The sequence below is a fragment of the Pezoporus wallicus genome, unplaced genomic scaffold (genome assembly GCF_028554395.1).
Source record: "Pezoporus wallicus isolate ANWC-B61680 ecotype Strahan unplaced genomic scaffold, APGP_CSIRO_Pwel_v1 contig_13954, whole genome shotgun sequence".
Taxonomy (NCBI): domain Eukaryota; kingdom Metazoa; phylum Chordata; class Aves; order Psittaciformes; family Psittacidae; genus Pezoporus; species Pezoporus wallicus.
Genome location: NW_026638000.1, coordinates 2,963,105 through 2,980,834, shown reverse-complemented (window position 1 = coordinate 2,980,834; position 17,730 = coordinate 2,963,105). Strand labels below are relative to the sequence as shown.

The following is a 17,730-nucleotide window of genomic DNA, read 5'->3' as shown; positions in this document are numbered from 1 at the left end:
TCCTGTGCTTCGTTGCCATGGAGCGGTCCCTTGCTCTCTTGGCTACACCAGCAGCAGGCTGAGGAGTGTGGGTGGGTCACTGGGATGTGAGTCACAGCAGGGGAAGGGAGAGCTCGGGTCAGATCTGTTGGGAGTCGAAGTTGTGCATGAGGAGGGCTTGGGATGCGGGCAGGGTGGCAATAGTGATTGCATTGTCACGGTAATGACTTCTCCTCTGTCCGGGGGGAAAGTTATTGCCGTGGTACAACTTCATAGTCAACTCCTAATTTCATTGCAGTGTTTTTCAGCAGCATCTCTCTTACAGCACATCTGAGGTGTTTCATATTCAGAGCACATCAGATTCACTGCAGTCTGGCAGTCTTATAGCCTAAGAGGGTGTTTAGCAGAAAATACAGAAATGATGTTGGAATTTCATAGCAAAGATGGGATTGTAGCTCAACAGTTCCACAGTGGTGTTACTGTGGAGAAACCAGCGTGTGGAATTGAGCTGTTATTTGTTTGTGATATGGTTAGTTATTATCCATCTCCCCCCTCCGTGTTTCCTAATGATTGTTAGAATGGAGAAATATTTCATAGTCATCAACATATTGACATTGCTTTCACAAAACTGTCATTAAAATTAAGACTGAGCATGTTTTCATCCTTAATTTACATGTTATTAGCTTTGAGTTTTTGATCCTTAGTTACTGTTAATTCTGTTGGCTGTGAAACTTCTTGGCAGCTCCGAGTCGCCAGAATCTTTTCTTTCGCCTCTTCTTAACATTATTAAACAAGATCAATGTGTATCCTTAAGCAATTTAGAACAGAAACAAAAATTTAGTCATTAAATTCCTCCCTCAAGTATAATTTTTCATCTAAAAATTGGCAGCACGGCTCAGATTGTAGTTTCTGAAGCTGATTTTTAACTTCTGTGAGATTGTTGGTTAATGTTCTTCATTTAACTTTCTTCAAAGTAAGTAAAAATCCATCATTATCCTCATTTACTCCCTCTATGGAGACTTTCAAAACCTGCTTGGACAGGTGATGTCTCAGGAGATACCATTGGGAAACATTGGGCCTTCTGTTCTTAGGGTAAATCTTAGAATCCTAAGCTGCTTTGTGTTGGAAGGGGCCTTAAAGCCCATCCAGTTCCAACCCCTGCCACGGGCAGGGACCCCTTCCACTAGAGCAGCTTGCTCCAAGCCCCTGTGTCCAACCTGGCCTTGAACACTGACAGGGATGGGGCAGCCACAGCTTCTCTGGGCACCCTGTGCCAGCGCCTCAGCACCCTCACAGGAAGATTTTTTTTTCTAATATAGAAAAAAAATAGATAAATTTTAAATGAATATATTGGTAAATAGACAACAAGTTGTGTTTTGAACCTGTTCCTGATGTCATATCCAAGTCAGGGTTGATTTTGTTTCCCTCTTTCTGAATAGCCTGTTGAGCCATGACAGACTGAGAGCTTGTTTTCTTCTCCATGGGCAAGGCAGTTTTGGAGTTTGAATCATCTTCTTCTGTCAGCCAGAAGATGGAGATACCAGGGAATACAGAAGAAGGAGCAAAATGGCATCAAAAGTGACATCCCTTTCCACATGAAGACTGCCTGTGGATAGTGCCTCTTACAGGATTAGCGAGATGGATGTCCTTTTAGTATCAGGGTGATGGAAGTAGAGGTGAAATTGCTGAAAGGATGGTGGAGAGGGACTCTTCATCAGGGACTGTAGTGATAGGGCAAGGGGTGATGGGTTCAAACTGAAACAGGGGAAGTTCAAGTTAGGTCTGAGGCAGAAGCTCTTCCCTGTGAGGGTGCTGAGGCGCTGGCACAGGGTGCCCAGAGAAGCTGTGGCTGCCCCATCCCTGGCAGTGTTCAAGGCCAGGTTGGACACAGGGGCTTGGAGCAAGCTGCTCTAGTGGAAGGTGTCCCTGCCTGTAGCAGGGGTTGTATCAGCTTTAAGGTCCTTTCCAACCCAAAGCTTTGTGATTCTGTGATTCTATGAAATTGCATTAATGGGCTTGCTGGAACATTCTTCTGATTACTGGTAGCCAGAGTGCTGTTAGAGTATTTACAAGTATTTGCTATTGTGAAGCATTCAGGGTATCTGTAAGGCTTATTCAAAGTGTTTCTATGCTTTTTCTTCTGCTTGAAGGACTCAAGCCTATAGATAATAGCAACTGTGACTAATCTGGAGTTGAGACTTCAAGGAACCAAGGAGACTAGCTTTCAGAAAACAATTGAGCCAGGTTTTCCTTAGTCATTCAACAGAGTTGATAATGTAAAAGAAATAAAAGCAATACACAGTATGACAAATTCAGGTTTCTGTAGTTCTGTAATAATGATGATTTAATTCCGGGCTTACAAGTCATAAAGAACAGAAAATAAATTGCTTGAGATCATAAGGGAAGATTATTTCAAAGAGCACACATAAATATAATGAGAGTGGAAATATTATCCAACTTCAGTTCAGTGACAGGGCTTTGAGAAAAGTTTGGGTATCTCTGTAAGGAAACCTTGGTGTAGACACAGGCCCAGGAAGCATAAAACCAGGGAGCTGGATCATTTGCTTCCAGTTGCTAAATATGATGGAAAAGAAAACCTTTATACGTAGTTAATAGAATCATAACTTACATCAACCCAAACAGTAGCTAGTGGCGACTTGGCAGGCTGGATGCTTGATCTAACTCTTTGCAGTTAAAAATCCTCATTCTGTTTTCTTCCACTGATGTTTTCTGAACATAAGTTTCTCTTGACCTAGGCTGACTACAGTATCACCATTTGCTGTAGGCTAAAATAGTGTTCTACATTCTTATCCTGGTTTACTTACTGTATTACTTTATACCTAGGCCTACAAAAAGCAAGATGAGCTGACCGACTGGTACTTTGCTGGGGTCAATACTTGCAGTAACAACGAATGCACGTTCTTCCTGTGCACTGTGACTTATTTATCTCTCTGGTAGCTGGGCTGCATTGACACTTTCTGGTCACATATGCATATTCATATAGCGTTTGCTGCGTCATCGTGCTGAAAGTGCACGTGGGTTTGTTTTCTTGGGGCAATACTCGATGCCATTCAGAGACAGTCTGTGGGCTGGCTTTCGTTTGGATCGTTCCTTTTGTCAAGCTGATGCCTTCTTACAAGTCAGACTGAACCCAGATTCAGTGGTAGAAAGCAAATATATTTATATTCATGAAATGCTTTGTGTAACTCGAGAGACACCTTCACTTTTCTTCCAAAGCAATTTCTCTGTTAATGTTGAGTTTCGGCCTATAGACTTATAGGATATACTAAAAAATAGTTAAAAATGAGGGCTTGAATTGTTCAAAGCTTGAATGTGGTAAAATACTCTTTATTTCTGCTCCCAAAGAGATGCAAAGAAGGCTTGGTTTGAGTGCTGCTCAGAGGGGAAACTATCCCAAGGAGAACTGCAGTTTTATTTCCTGCTTGGAACAAAAGATATTGGGGAAAGTACAGGAGCTGCTCTGGGTTTCTGCATAGAATTAGCAGAATATACTCTGCAGATGCATGGCTTGGTAAACATTTTGCTGGTTGCTTTAAAAGTTGGAATAGTAGAAGTGAAGGGGAATTGATTGGGAGAATTCACATCATGTTCAAGGCCAGGTTGGACACAGGGACTTGGAGCAAGCTGCTCTAGTGGAAGGGGTCCCTGCCCATGGCAGGGGTTGGAACTGGATGAGCTTTAAGGTCCCTTCCAACCCAAACCAGTCTGGGATTCTTGGGCTTGGGGTAGGTAATGTGGAGTAGTAATTCAGTGGTTAAACTGTAGGTAGACAGTCTTCAAATCTTCTGTTTGGGGTTTCTTCTGAGGATGCTTTCTGTATAGTTTGTTTTATCATGGAAACCGACTTTTAACAGGGCAGGGAGGAATTCTCTGATGCTAGTTTGGCTAAGGCAGGAGGAGCGTATGGTTTTGGGTTGGTGGGCACTTCAGGTCTCATCCCAGTAAGTGTGAGGATGGGTTTAGCTTACTGATGCTCCAGGTTGTTCATATTTATTAGCTTGCTTATTTGAAGGAGAACACCAGTTGTGAGCTCCTCATGAGAAGTTTTCCTTAAAGGAAGCTGAAGAATGGTCTGGTGGCTTTTTATGATGAAAAGAGAATGAGCTCACCTTCTGTATTCCTTTATTTATCACAATGACTGCTGAAGTGACACAGTCTTATCTTAGAAGCATAGCATAGAATGTTTGGGTTGGAAGGGACTTTAAAGATCATCCAGTTCCAACCCCCTGCCACAGGCAAATCTTAAGAGTGGGATGTAGAAAAGGGGGACAAGACTCATCAGTGTTGATTTGTTTTGTGTACCCTCACTCTCCATCACTTGGAAGAACCAAGCCATTTGGGCATCATGAGTTATTAAGCAGGCAGCTTTCCACTGCAGTAGCTTGGTTTGCCACTCTTTGCCTTGCATTGGGCCTTATTTTCTTTTCAATTTATTCAGTGACAGCAAAAAAACTCTAGAAACATTAATGCTGGAAGAGTCACGGCCTATAGATGTGACTGTGTTGGTGGCTGACTAATTTCATTCTGGCATCTTCTTCTAACCACACAACTGTTGTGTACAGCAAATGAAAACTGAAGGATCAGGCTTTCTTGGCCTCGATTTTAATGCTGACATTTCAAAAGCAGGCTGTGTTTCTGGAAAGCCTTTCAGAGATCTTTCATACTAAAAGTACTGTATGAGGCTTCTGCAGTGGCAGAGGCAGGCTAGAACTAGTGTTGTTGTCCAGGGAGAATGGTTGACCTGAGGAAGTAAATCCATTTCTCCTGAACGTAGTTACAGACTATGAGTGGAAGTAAGTATCCTACATGGTATAACTGTGTTTCTCTTTCCTAGTTGATCTCTTGGGACTTCTGAAGTGGCGATCCAACACAAACCTGTTGCAGCAGAACTTGAAGCAGCTGATGAAAGTCGATGGTGGTGAAGTGGTCAAGGTACAAGTTTAATGTCTTTAGACATAAATTTGGTGTCAGAATTTTGCTGAATCCCATATTTTGAGGTCTTCCTATCTTCTGTTTTGTTCCCTGCCAAACCCCAACATCACTGAACACACTCAGATTAAGTTGTAAGCAGGTATCTCTCAGCCTTCAGAATGATCAGGTGTTGAGTGCTAGTAAGGTACATGTAAAATGCAATTTTCTGAGCATGTAGGATGGTGTCCTAGCAGTTAAGTGGATTTTTATATACAGATAAATAAAGGCCATAGGTGTTCTCCTTTGCAAGATTAAAATATCCTGGGATTCTTACACGGCGATACTAAATGCAGCTTTAGTATATGGATGTGGGATACAATCCTACTGTGTGCTGCTGATACTGTTTTAGCAAAAAATATTCCTCCTGGAAATACTTTGCTGAGCCAACTATTTACATGTGCAAGGCCACTGAATGATTGTAGAGACCTACATAAAGACCGACTTGGCTGTGGAAAAGAGTAGGTTGGGACTTCATGAATGCTTTGTAATAAATCAAATCCAAGAATGACAGGAGATGTACTGGGGACAGATGACCCTTAAGGCCCCCTAGTGTTGTGCCTTTATTTCAATGGATTTTGATTTGGTTAATAGAAGGATAATGAATGCTTCATCTTCGAGTCACTTTAGTCTGAGAATGCTGATGTTATCCCTATTGAGCGTGGGGAAAATGTCTCTCCCATGACTTGTTTTTCAGGGAGGTTCTACCTGCTGCTATTTTATTGTTGATCATTTGACAGTTAAACCCTTGACAGATACTTCTGCTAAGCATTGTCATAGCTCTCTCATTTGTAATGTTTCCTTTTCTCCCAATGGCATCAGAGTGTAGTACAGATTGGTGGATATTGGTAAACGTTTAATGTTCCTGTTTCCATCACTTACTCTTTTTATAGAAGACCCCTGTTTTCATTATCCATCTGTTACAGCAGCGCTTAGAAAATCTGTGTGTACACTGCTGTTGTATGCTCGTAGTATCTAGTTTGCAACTGTTCCTTTCTCTTCCTTCAGCTTTTCTGTCCTTCATGGTTTTAAATATGATACATGGTACAGTCTTTGTATATATATTAAAAAAGTCATGTGTGATAAAATGTATTCCAATTCTCAGTTAAACCATTTCAGTTTATTTAAAAGGCCAATATAATTCTTCTGCCTACTGGTGGCCCTCCTATTCCTTAGTGATAAGTGAACGAGACACTCATTCTGTGATGGACTGTTTCAGTAGTGTATGGAAACTGTAAATGTTATCTCCCAGAGGCTCTGGTTCCATTTGAGCATGGAGTCTATAGGATATGGGAACATAGACGAATAGTCTGCAAATCACTCATACTAGCTCCTGTCATGGTTTAAGCCCAGCCATAACTCAGAACCATGCAGCTGCTCTCTTGTTCCCCCCCTCTTTCCCCCCCACTCCCAGAGGGATGGGGAGGAGAATCGAAAGAACGTAACTCCCATGGGCTGAGATAAGAGCAGTCCAGTAACTAAGGTATAACACAAATCACTGCTGCTACCACCAATAATAACAATGATAAGAGAAATAACAAGGGAAGAGAATACAACCGCTCACCACCCACCAACCGATGCCCAACCCAAGCAGTGATCCGACCCTTCCAGGTAACTGCCCCCAGTTTATATAGTGGGCATGACGTGCTGTGGTATGGAATAGCTCTTTGGTCAGTGTGCTTGCTGTCACATGAAGTCCTTGTGAACAGCTATAAAGTAGAACCCTACTAATGAAACTCAATATCTGATGTCTAAATGTGAAAAGAAACTTGATGGGTCATGACATGGCCTTCTAAAATCCTTTGTATTTAAAGGGATTTAGCCAGACATTGTTTAGTGTTTGAGAGTGCTGCTGCTCTTCAAGGCAGAAACTTCTCCTGTCAAAGCTCAAAACTCTGCTTTACTCTTTCCTTCCTGCCAGCTGCTGGTTAAATGTACTTTTGCATGTGTTCTTTCATGGAACAAATGGGACTGAGAAGGCTCAACTCAAATCCTGGAGTGAAATTGTGAGCTGGATCTCCCCCAGAACTGAAGCTAAAATCAGCTGCAGGCATTTTGCTTTTCCATTTTTTCCTCTTCAGATACTGGTACTGTGGACTGTGGCTCTGTGTTTGGCATTGAGCAGTGCTTCGTGAGCTGCTAAATGGAGCTTAATTCCTGAGATGTAACTCTAGGTTTAGTAGATAGTCCAGGTGAATCATGGAATTGTGTTAGATCTAGCAGACTCATTGCGTAGATGAAAGCTTTGAAGGAAGGTGGGAGCCAAGCTGGTTTTCCGTCTCTCCCACAGTGTATCTAATATCTCGTTGTAGTTGCAATCTTAGAAATCACCAAATCCCAGGTTGAAAGGGATCATCTGGTCCAACCTTTCTAGGCAAAGCATGACCTAGACTAGATGTCCCAACACCCTGTGCAGCTGAATCTTAACTGTGTCCAACATTGTGGAATCCACCACTTCCCTGGGGAGTTTATTCCAGTGGCTGGTTGTTCTCCTGGTGACAAGTTTTCCTCTTGTGTCCAGTGGGAATCTCCCCAGCAGTAACTTGTGCTCGTCACCCCTTGTCTTTTCCATGGGATTCCATGTAAAAAGGGAGTCTCAGTCTTCTCTGTAGCCACCCTTTAATTACTGGAGCATGGTGATAAGGTCTCCCTGAGCCACCTGTTCTCCAGGCTGAACAAACCCAGTTTGAATCAATTGCCTTCTGCTTGTTCAGATGTTCCTCCCCAGGTATACCTTTTCTCATCTACAAGATGAAACCCATTCTTACAAACCCATTGTTACTTTGTTTGAGACAGATGTGCCAGAACAGTCCATGCTGAACCCCTTTTTTCTCAGCCAAAACAAATACAAACCAGGGCCACAATCCATCCTTGTTCTGCCTCTGAGGAACCTCATGTCATTTTTGTCATCTGGTGGAAGGAACTGCTCAGATGCAGCATCCCATGCTGATAAAATGAGTGTGTTGATGGGCATCTCTGCTCCATTCATTGATTTCTTGCTGTCACTGGGGAGAAATACTGTAATTACATGTGTAAACCATCTTTTATCTCTCTGCTTATCCTGAATCCCCTGACACTAATCTGCTTTTACTCTCATATTGCACAGATCAGGGTCCAGCCAACTGGCTAGTGAAGACTCTTCCTGTGTTACAGTGCTAGAGGCGTGTAGGTTTGGGCTGGGGCAGCAGGTTGTGTGCTCTGTTTCCCATGCCTGCATGTGTGCTCTCATTTGAAGTTGTGGACCTGAGTTGATGCAGCCATCGAAAGTGATGTGCTGTGTACTGCTCATTGCTCAGCACAAAACCACTGAGGGTGACTTGATTTATTTGGCATGAGACTCAGTTGCTTGTCTGGTTTGTGCTCTGAAACATCAGTTTTGAGAAACTGCATGATCCTCTTGACTGTATGTTGAAACTGAGGTTTGAAACGCATACTTGCTCGTTCACTGCAATAGATTAAACTCCTTATTCAAGTGTACCAAGTGTGATTTCTGACCTGTTTTTCTATTTGAGTGATACATATGTCTGGTTACTCAACTAAAAAAATAATTGCTGAAAGCAACAATGTGAAATTTCCCTTTTTTTGGCTAACTTTTTAAATGTCTTTGTTTTGTGAAATGGAAAAATGAAAGCAAATACAGCTCTAAAAACCTGCGTGTGAAATCTGAATTCCATTTCTCCTGTAAAACATGATGACCTGTGTATGTATTTGCAGTTCCTTCAAGACACATTGGATGCACTTTTTAACATAATGATGGAGAACTCAGAGAGTGAGACGTTTGACACACTGGTGTTTGATGCTTTGGTAAGCTTGCGTTGTGCAAAATAGATAAGGTTTTAACTGTTTGCATGGTATCTAAAACGTAGCTACTGTAATGATGGATAAATAAAGCTGGTGAATAAAACCGTGTAAAGGCTTGAAGGAAGCTTACTACTGAAAAATACTTTCTTTGCTGTTATTTATTATTGACTCTGAAAATACACTTGGAGTTTCAGTTGGACTTGATCACTAAGGGATTGGAGGTGATCCTGCCCCTCCACTCTGCTCTTGTGAGACTTCACCTGGAGCATTGTGTGCAGTTCTGGTGTCCTCAACATAAAAAGGACATGGAACTGTTGGAACAAGTCCAGAGGAGGCCACGAGGATGCTCAGGGGCTGGAGCACCTCCTGTATGAAGATAGGCTGAGAAAGTTGGGGCTGTTCAGCCTGGAGAAGAGAAGGCTGTGTGGAGACCTCAGAGCAGCCTTCCAGTATCTGAAGGGGGCCTATAGGGATGCTGGGGAGGGACTCTTCATTAGGGACTGTAGTGACAGGACAAGGGGTAATGGGTTCAAACTGAAACAGGGGAAGTTTAGATTGGATATAAGGAGGAAGTTCTTTCCTGTGAGGGTGGCGAGGCACTGGAATGGGTTGCCCAGGGAGGTTGTGAATGCTGCATCCCTGGCAGTGCTCAAGGCCAGGTTGGACGAAGCCTTGGGTGCCATGGTTTAGTGTGAGGTGTCCCTGCCCATGGCAGGGGGGTTGGAACTTGATGATCTTAAGGTCCTTTCTAACCCTAACTATTCTATGATTCTATGTCATCCTCTCAGAAAAGAGGAAAGCAATCGAGTCCAGTTACTGTAGTGGATAAGCAGCAGAATTTAGGACAGAAAGTTTCTGCTTAGAACAGAAAACTTTGTTATGAATGGGAAGTTTTCACAGGAAAAGAGAATATTAAGACATTGGGAAGATAATCACAAGCTAAAATCTATGTCTTTTAATGTTATTAAGGTGTCTTCACTGAAAATAAAGCTGGGTGAATGTGTGAAATGAAAGTTGTTTTGAGGCTAATGCAATAGTTTTGCTGTTTCTTACAGGTATTTATCATTGGACTGATCGCTGACAGAAAATTCCAACATTTTAATCCTGTCTTGGAAACCTACATCAAGAAGCATTTCAGTGCTACGTTAGCCTACACGTAATGTTCAGCTCTACTGTTTCTAATGGGGCTTGTATACTTTTCCCAGATAATGTTAATTCAGCTCCTTGTTTGTGTAGGTTCCTTGGGAATTGCTCATAGAGCTTAGGAACGTAGGAGGTTCTTAAAGAAGTCTGGACATAATATGTCTTTCCCTCTTAAAATAACAATAGTAAAGCAATTGGATCAATTTGCAAGGAGGAAGTCTTGATTTTGGGGTATAAGAGGGATTGATCTGATGATTTCAAGAATTCTTTTGCAAAGAAAACACTCATAAGTAATTCTCAGTCAGAACTGAGAAAGAAATCACATCCATTTCAGATGCTTCAAAGATCCATTTGGTGCATTAAATTGATGATCTACCCTGTGTTATCTGCATTATTTGGGGAGGAAGCAGTGAAGAATGAAAAATCCCAAAAGTCCATTATTTTGGCTGTCTTAAGGATTTCTCCATGGTTAGGATCTCTGCTGCCTCAAAAGGGTGAAGGATGAAGCATCCTTGAGCATCTGGTTTTATTAACGCGTGCTGAAGGTGGCCCTTGCACTGGTGTAGGCATAGAGAGCATCCTCCCCTCCTTAAATGCAGGGAGGCAGGAGCAGGGTTAAGCTTGAGGATTCTGGATTTCCTGGAGTCTGTCTTGACTTGTGTCCATGGGCATGACAAATCCCTTCTATTCCCTGCCTTTTATTGCACAAGGTTAAGGAGCTGTTGCGTTGACGGTATCAAAGTAGTTATTAAAATTCTGAGGCAGTTTCTCCTATTTAAATAAATCCCCATATATCAAGGTATCTGCCTAATCTATGTTCTTCTCCGTTAGTGGTATATATTGTTTTAGTGTGGATGTTGAAACGTGCTGTAGCTAGGATGGTTTACAATGGAATTACTTTCAGTTGCATTAAAATTGTGATTGATGCTCGTTGGGAGGGAGGTAGCTGAAATGGCATCGTTTTTAAAGGGATTTCACTTTCAAGTTTGATAGACTCCAAAATGTGGAATAAGAGCATTTCCAACTGATGTTAGATACATCTTTGAGAAGTAAATTTCACAGATTGTAGCCCCAAATCCCTGTGTAAAGGGGAAGCCCTGTTTAATGAAGAAACTCCTATTTAATGAGTTTTAATTCTAATAGTTTGTATTTAATTTATTTGGTTTTATTACTTCAATTATTATTAGTAGCAGCATCTTTGTAATAACCCAAATCTGAATATCCTGAAATAGCCAGCAGAAAATAAGCCTGAGACGTGCTGCATTGCTTGTGTGTCGAATGGTATTACGGTCAGTGTCTTTTCTTTTTACTCAAGCATAGTTTGCAGCTACTCACCAGCCAACCCAAGAGCATAAGGAGTTCATTAGTTGTACAAGTAATTCTGTAGCTTGTTGGGCACATAATTGTCCTTTCAGGATAGGAGTTCTTCTGTGTGAGCTTGTAACTTGTGTTTTCTGTATTTAAACAGGAAGCTGACTAAAGTGTTGAAAACGTACGTGGATAACGCGGAGAAGTGCGGGATCACAGATCAGCTCTTCAAAGCTATGAAAGCCTTGGAGTACATCTTCAAGTTCATAGTCCGGTCCAGGATATTGTTCAATCAGTAAGTGTGGTGGATGCTGAAGCCTGTCATTCCCATTGCCAATATAGCTCCACAAGGGCCAAAATCCTATAGTACGAGTTAAAGTTGCTCAATATTGTAATGTTTTAGAAGTATCTGGGACTTATTTCAGAAGACGGCTATTCCTGAGGGGCAAGCCAGATATCCTGAATAGAGCTGTACATTTTAAGTACCGCACTGCTAAAATCATGTATTTCAGCTGTCTGTAGTTTAGGTCTCTGAACAATTAAAGCTTGCCACTATTTGGGAAACTGCTGTTAGGAACTGTCTGGTACTGTGGCTGGAATGTTGAAGGTGCTGAGTGTTCATACATTCCTGTCCCTCATCCAGGCCTGGGCTTTCCTAGTGGCAAAAGGGGCTACAAGAAGCCTGGAGAGGGGCTTTGGACAAGGGCCTGTAGGGACAGGCCAAGGGGAATGGCTTTAACCTGCCAGAGGGGAGACTGAGATCTGTAGCAGGGGGTTGGAACTGGAAGAGTTTTAAGGTCCTTTCCAGCCCAAACCATTCCAGGATTCTGTGGTTGGATCTGTGGGGCCCTGCAGTCTCAGTAGGTTTCAGTGAGTGAGATGGGAAAGTGGGAAGGAAGAAGGGCTGCAGAAATCTCTTCTTTGAGAGTGATAGGAGAATTACTGGCTTTCTGTGAAAGCTCTTCCTTTGCTGTCCAGTGTGGCAGGGGGTGCTGGGGGCCTGTTTTGTGCTCCTTACTCAGCCTCCTGCATGCTGAACACATTGGTGCTGTCTGCATCCATCCGTAAAGCCAAGCACAAATAATTGTCCTGTTAATTTTGAAGCCAGGCCTCTGTTTTATACACAAAATATTAAAGAAGCTATAAACCAAACTGGTAATGTGTCCATCCTCACCGAGGTTCAATACTTTTACTGCTTCTGAGCGACAGTAACAACCTTATTACAAGGGATTTATGTAGAGCTCTGAAGTCATCAATTCCACCAACCTTTCTCTAATTGAGAGCTTGTAATTTGTTTCTGTAGGAGTCTTACTGTGAGATTCATAAAATACTGAATGTCACTTACACTGCTACGGGTCCTACAAATCACTTTAAATCAGAAAAAGAAATAATTATCCCTTGCTGCAGATTAGATTTACAGACAATATGACCCTCTAGTATTGGCCATTGGATTTCCTCCTGCTAAGCACTAATTCGCTGTTCTTCAGCACGGGGAAGACACAGCTCTCAATGACAGGGGATTAATTAGCAAAGCTCCTGAGCTGAAGGACGCCATGATTTGCTCTGCTGTAAGACTCCAATCCTGCCTGAGGTGTGTGATTTGAAGTGATTACGACGCAGGATTGGAGCAGCCTTCTGAAATATCAGCAGTGTTTCACTGGCCAATCACAAGGGGCCAGCAGAATCTTCCATTAACAAAATATTGCATGTTTTTAACTCTGATAATACAGTAGGGGACTAAATATACGGAGTATTTCAGTAATATAATTGCAGGCAAGCTTCAGTTCTGGATAAATCCATAGAAGCCTCGCTTACCTAGTTAAAGACTGGTGGCAAATCTATTTGTTCAGTATATCAAGGTTTATAAAGGCAAAACACTATAAGTGAACTTTAGCAATAGCTTTATTTGGTTTACTCAGTAATGATCCCAGTGGTTGTGTTGCATTGCACAGCAGTCTTAACGTTTTGAAGGCAGTGCTAAAGGGTCGACTTGGTGTAATCCTGGTTTGCTCACAGTGCATGAAAGCATTGTGGCTATCAGGTGTGTTAAACACATGTTAATAACTGACAGGAGAAACCCATTGGTGACCTGCTTATTTTTATTACTATTTCCTTTTTGAAACACCAAGCTCTTTTGAAGCACTTTGAATTATTGGACTCTCAAGTTTAGTTACTCTTTCTGTTGGTATTAGTTTCACCTCCCTAATTTGTTCAGGGGCACCCTGAAATCCATTAACAAAATTGGGAATTCACAAGTAATTTCTCCTGCATAACCCCCACTTTTAGCCTAAACGGGGAATAGAAGCTTGTGCAACAGAACAGCTCGGTTTAATGTTTTTCTGTAGCATACATTTCCCCTGTGTACTGGTGAAATAGCATTTTTTAGTACCTGTGGCTCCCACAGGTTTATGAACACAGCATTAAAAATGATACATATTAGTTTCAGTGTAAAGCAGCAAGAACATTCTGAAGTCCATGTTTGACCTTAAGATAAACCCCTTTCCTCCTGTGATAGGTGGCTCAAGCCAGGTTGGATGGGACTTGGAGCAACCTGGTCTAGTGGAAGGTGTCCCTGTCCACGGCAGGGGGTTGGGACTGGGTGAGCTTTAACATCCCTTTCAACCCATACTGTTGTAGGGTTCCATGATAAGCACTCCTGTTTAGATTTGACCTGGATGCCATATTCTCCTTAGCTTCTCCTAAGCACTGATTTTGGGGGTGTCACATTGCCTGTGTAGCTGAGGTTCAAGAAGTGTATTTACAACAGCCTTTATTGTAGGTGAGTTGTACCTACTGCCGAAGGTGAGGAAAAACATATAAAGGATTTACGTAGTGGTCTTCTCCTTTCTTATTTCTTGGTGGGAGTTGTCTCATCCTACACCTGAAGCAGAGATCATTCTGCATTCAAAATATCCAAGAGTGTTTCAGGAACACTCATTCCTGTGCTGTACTGAAGCAGTGGACCCAAGTTCCTCACCTTAGCTGGATGGTTTTTGACTTTAGTGTTGCTCAGGTGTCTCAGGGCAGGTTTTATCCCCCTGAAACCATCTGGTAGAGAGAAGGACCAAGAGAGAAGAGGAGCCCCTATGGGCAGATCAGCTGTAAGAAATCCCTCTGAAGGCACGGGGACTTGCCTTTTGAGCTTGAGTTGTGGAATAGTCGTTCTGCTGCGACATCTGTACTGACTGTATTTGGAAACTGCTTAACTAGTTCAGTGTTAGTGAGCCAGGAATGAGAGTTGAAATGCATTTTAACTTCAGTGTTCCCTTCCCATAGAAAAAATAACTATGATTTTTCTTAGCAAATAATGGGTTGATAGGTTTTCTCTTTATCTTCCACAGAGTTTAAGGTCACTCACCTTAGGCCATTGGTAGACTTTAATGATTGCTGGCAAGTTGTCTGGATGCTTTCTGGCCTCATCATCAGAGAGCTGCTTGGCATTGGGCCTCCCAGACATCTGCTCGCTGTTGTGCAGGGGCACGAGACTCTATCCCACTGCTGTGTGGGCACATGGAATTGGGTCGGCGCTGAGGGATTCGCTGTGACTTGAAGGCAGAGACAATACTGGATGTGGCATTTCACATGGGAAGCTTGAAAACAAGAATCTGCTGCTCCTGCTGGCCCAGCTCAGTCTGTCTGGCTTGTCTTTATTGTTTTTTGTGAAAGGAAACTCTTGGTTCAGTGAAGAAGCTTGCAGATATTCTTGAACCTCAGAAAACATGAGTAATGCAGCAAATTGTCATCTGTCATTTGGAACCAGAATTAAAACTCTGTTTTAGTTGGGTTGTGCTTATGGAACCTAATTCTCTTTCAGACTTTATGAAAACAAAGGAGAAGCAGACTTCAGGGAGTCTCTGCTGCAGCTCTTCAAGTCCATCAACGAGATGATGAGCAGCATCTCTGATCAGACTGTCATAGTGAAGGTACGTACTCTCCAGATCTCCATCTTGACTTTACTTTGGGGTCCTAAACCCACAGGTAGGTAGTACATGAGGTATATGCTTGTGTTTATGCCCATAAGTATTTTACTTCAAATGTGGTTAACATTTAGTGCTTCGAGTGAAGGGTTGGTGACTAAGGAATGTGCTTCAAACAAGTAAGTTTACTTAAATTGCTGCAAATGCCTCACTTTGATTTTTAAAGGAAAACTTAATTTCTCTTTTAAGGAAGAAATAAGCTATTTAGCTTATTTAACTTGTATAATCTTAACATTAAGGTAATTTTAAGGCATTATCTTTAAGATGCAGATGACAACGTACATCCTCATGTTCTTATGCACTTATGCACTGACAGGCTGAGAGAGCTGGGCTGGTTCAGCCTGGAGAAGAGAAGGCTCCTTAAGGGGAGACCTTAGAGCAGCTTCAGTGCTTAAAGGGGCTACAGGAAAGCTGGAGAGGGGCTTTGGACAAGGCCTGTAGGAACAGGCCAAGGGGAATGGCTTCAACCAGCCAGAGGGGAGACTGAGATGAGCTCTTAGGCAGAAGCTCTTCCCTCTTATCTTTCACATCCCTTGTCAGATTTAATTCTAGCTGGGCCTTAGCTTTCCTGACCTGGTCCCTAGCTTCCCAGACAGTAGCCCTGAGTTCTTTCCGTCTTTTTTTCTTGTCCCTTTAAAAAACACTATCTGCTTTTGGTCACATTGACTGACTTGTGGAATTGGGAATGTGGTCTCCAACCTCAAGTGAACATAGGTATTGATATCAGAGGTTAGAAGCACTGAATAAAAGGACCAGTATGTTTTTGTACCCGGGAGTCCAAGGTCATTGCATCGATACCAGTCTCGCATTCTGTTAATGAGCCTCTTCCACCATGGAGAAGTACAGAGCCTGTCATACATGTGTTTGATAAGCTACACCTTGAAGTTTTCCTTGTGGTTCCAAATAGTATTTATAAAAGGCTGTAACTCTTGACCTAGCTGTGCTGAATTAGCTGAGAGATGATGGTCAGAACTGGGCTAAGAACTGGGCTTGAATTTAGGGAGAGTTTGACACTAGGACTCCTCCCGCTCAGATGTGCAATGGTTGTGTTAGAAGAACATTCTACAGCAGCTGGGAGGCAAAGACAGAAGTCAAGTACTGCACCAGTGCAAGAGGTCCCTCTTGAAGGGAGCTGGGATAAGTAGAGCAGGAGAACACCAAAGTCAAAGACACGGGTGCGTTGTAGCCAAGTGCCTGCAGGTCTCAGGCTAGTAATAACCATACTGAGCAGACAGCATAAATAGTGGGGATAAAGCTGCTGAGTTTGATTATTTGATGGAAGGGAGACTGAGACTGTATTATCTGATAACAAAACAGGGATATTGCATGTTTCAGGGAAGAGGTATTTTCATTTCATTGACAAAGCATCTATTCTGAATGGAAATGGGGAAGTTTGAGTTAGTGACTTGGAGTGTGCTAGCTGGTGCTCTTCAAATAGCATGCTTTCAGATTACCAGCATTAGATGTAAGGTTTATTTTCCTGAGACTCATTTGTGAGGCCTACTCCAAGAAGGCAGATGAACGTGGGCTTTTTCCTTACTCCACAGTTTACATCTGGAAAGTATTAGATTAATATCCTCCAAAACACATTTGTTTTTCTTCACCCAGAATGCAGGAAAAGAAGACAAACTTCCTAGGAAAGGCTGGAGAGATGACACTACAGCAGTGTCTGTCCCAGTCCATGTGTTGTTTCACATTCAGACAGTAGAGCCCATCTGCTGTCTGCATTTGCCTATGTGAAGTACACTGGGAGATGAGGCATTGATAGATGAGCCAGTGTGGGGCTGTCTGAGAAGTGTGCTTGTGGATGCATTTCAGAAGCCTTGACAACCTTTCATTCATTATTCATTGATTTCATCTTCTTTGGACTCTAATTACTTAGCTCTTAGAACACATAATTGTTAGTATTGGCTTTTTGCAGCTTGTGGAATTGCTTTTATTATGTTCAAATACCCACTGAAGCACTGCGGCTTCTTCAGGAACTGGAAATGTGTCCTCCTGTTGCAAAGAATAGAATTATTGGATAGGTGGATGAATGTGGGGTGGTTTTGAGAGGGGAGTAAGTAGGGCTTGTGTGCATCTTGGCTGACAAAGATGTCGAGTCCTGGGAGGGTTTCAATAACTATGTGAAATGGATGTGACATTACAGGCTTTGGTCAGCATCTTTGTCAGTGATCGTCCAATATCTAAAGGGACAGAGAAGAAACCTGGAGAGGGGCTTTGGACAAGGGCTTGTAGGGACAGGCCAAGGGGAATGGCTTTAACCTGCTGGAGGGGAGACTGAGGTGAGCTCTTAGGCACAAGCTCTTCCCTGTGAGGGTGATTAAGATTTCCTCAAAAGAGAACTGTGAGAGTTGTGCTAGGATTTAAGGGTTTAGAGACATTAAAGAGATCATGAATTTGTACCTTTTTTAGCATTATAGCTAGTCAAAACTTCATAGTGTAGGGGAGAATTTGTATCTGGAACTGAGGGTGCTGAGGCGCTGGCACAGGGTGCCCAGAGAAGCTGTGGCTGCCCCATCCCTGGCAGTGT

General features: G+C 42.5%; 1 protein-coding gene across 2 annotated transcripts in view; it reads left to right on the top strand.

Moving 5' to 3' along the window:
* Nucleotides 1-17,730, top strand: part of DOCK1 (dedicator of cytokinesis 1) — a 315,270-nt gene that overhangs the window by 57,639 nt on the left and 239,901 nt on the right. For both annotated transcript variants that reach the window (XM_057408682.1, XM_057408683.1), the window contains exons 19-23: nt 4,835-4,932; nt 8,683-8,772; nt 9,825-9,925; nt 11,381-11,515; nt 15,035-15,143. In XM_057408682.1, the coding sequence (XP_057264665.1) occupies nt 4,835-4,932; nt 8,683-8,772; nt 9,825-9,925; nt 11,381-11,515; nt 15,035-15,143 (533 nt within the window). The remainder of the gene's footprint in view (nt 1-4,834; nt 4,933-8,682; nt 8,773-9,824; nt 9,926-11,380; nt 11,516-15,034; nt 15,144-17,730) is intronic.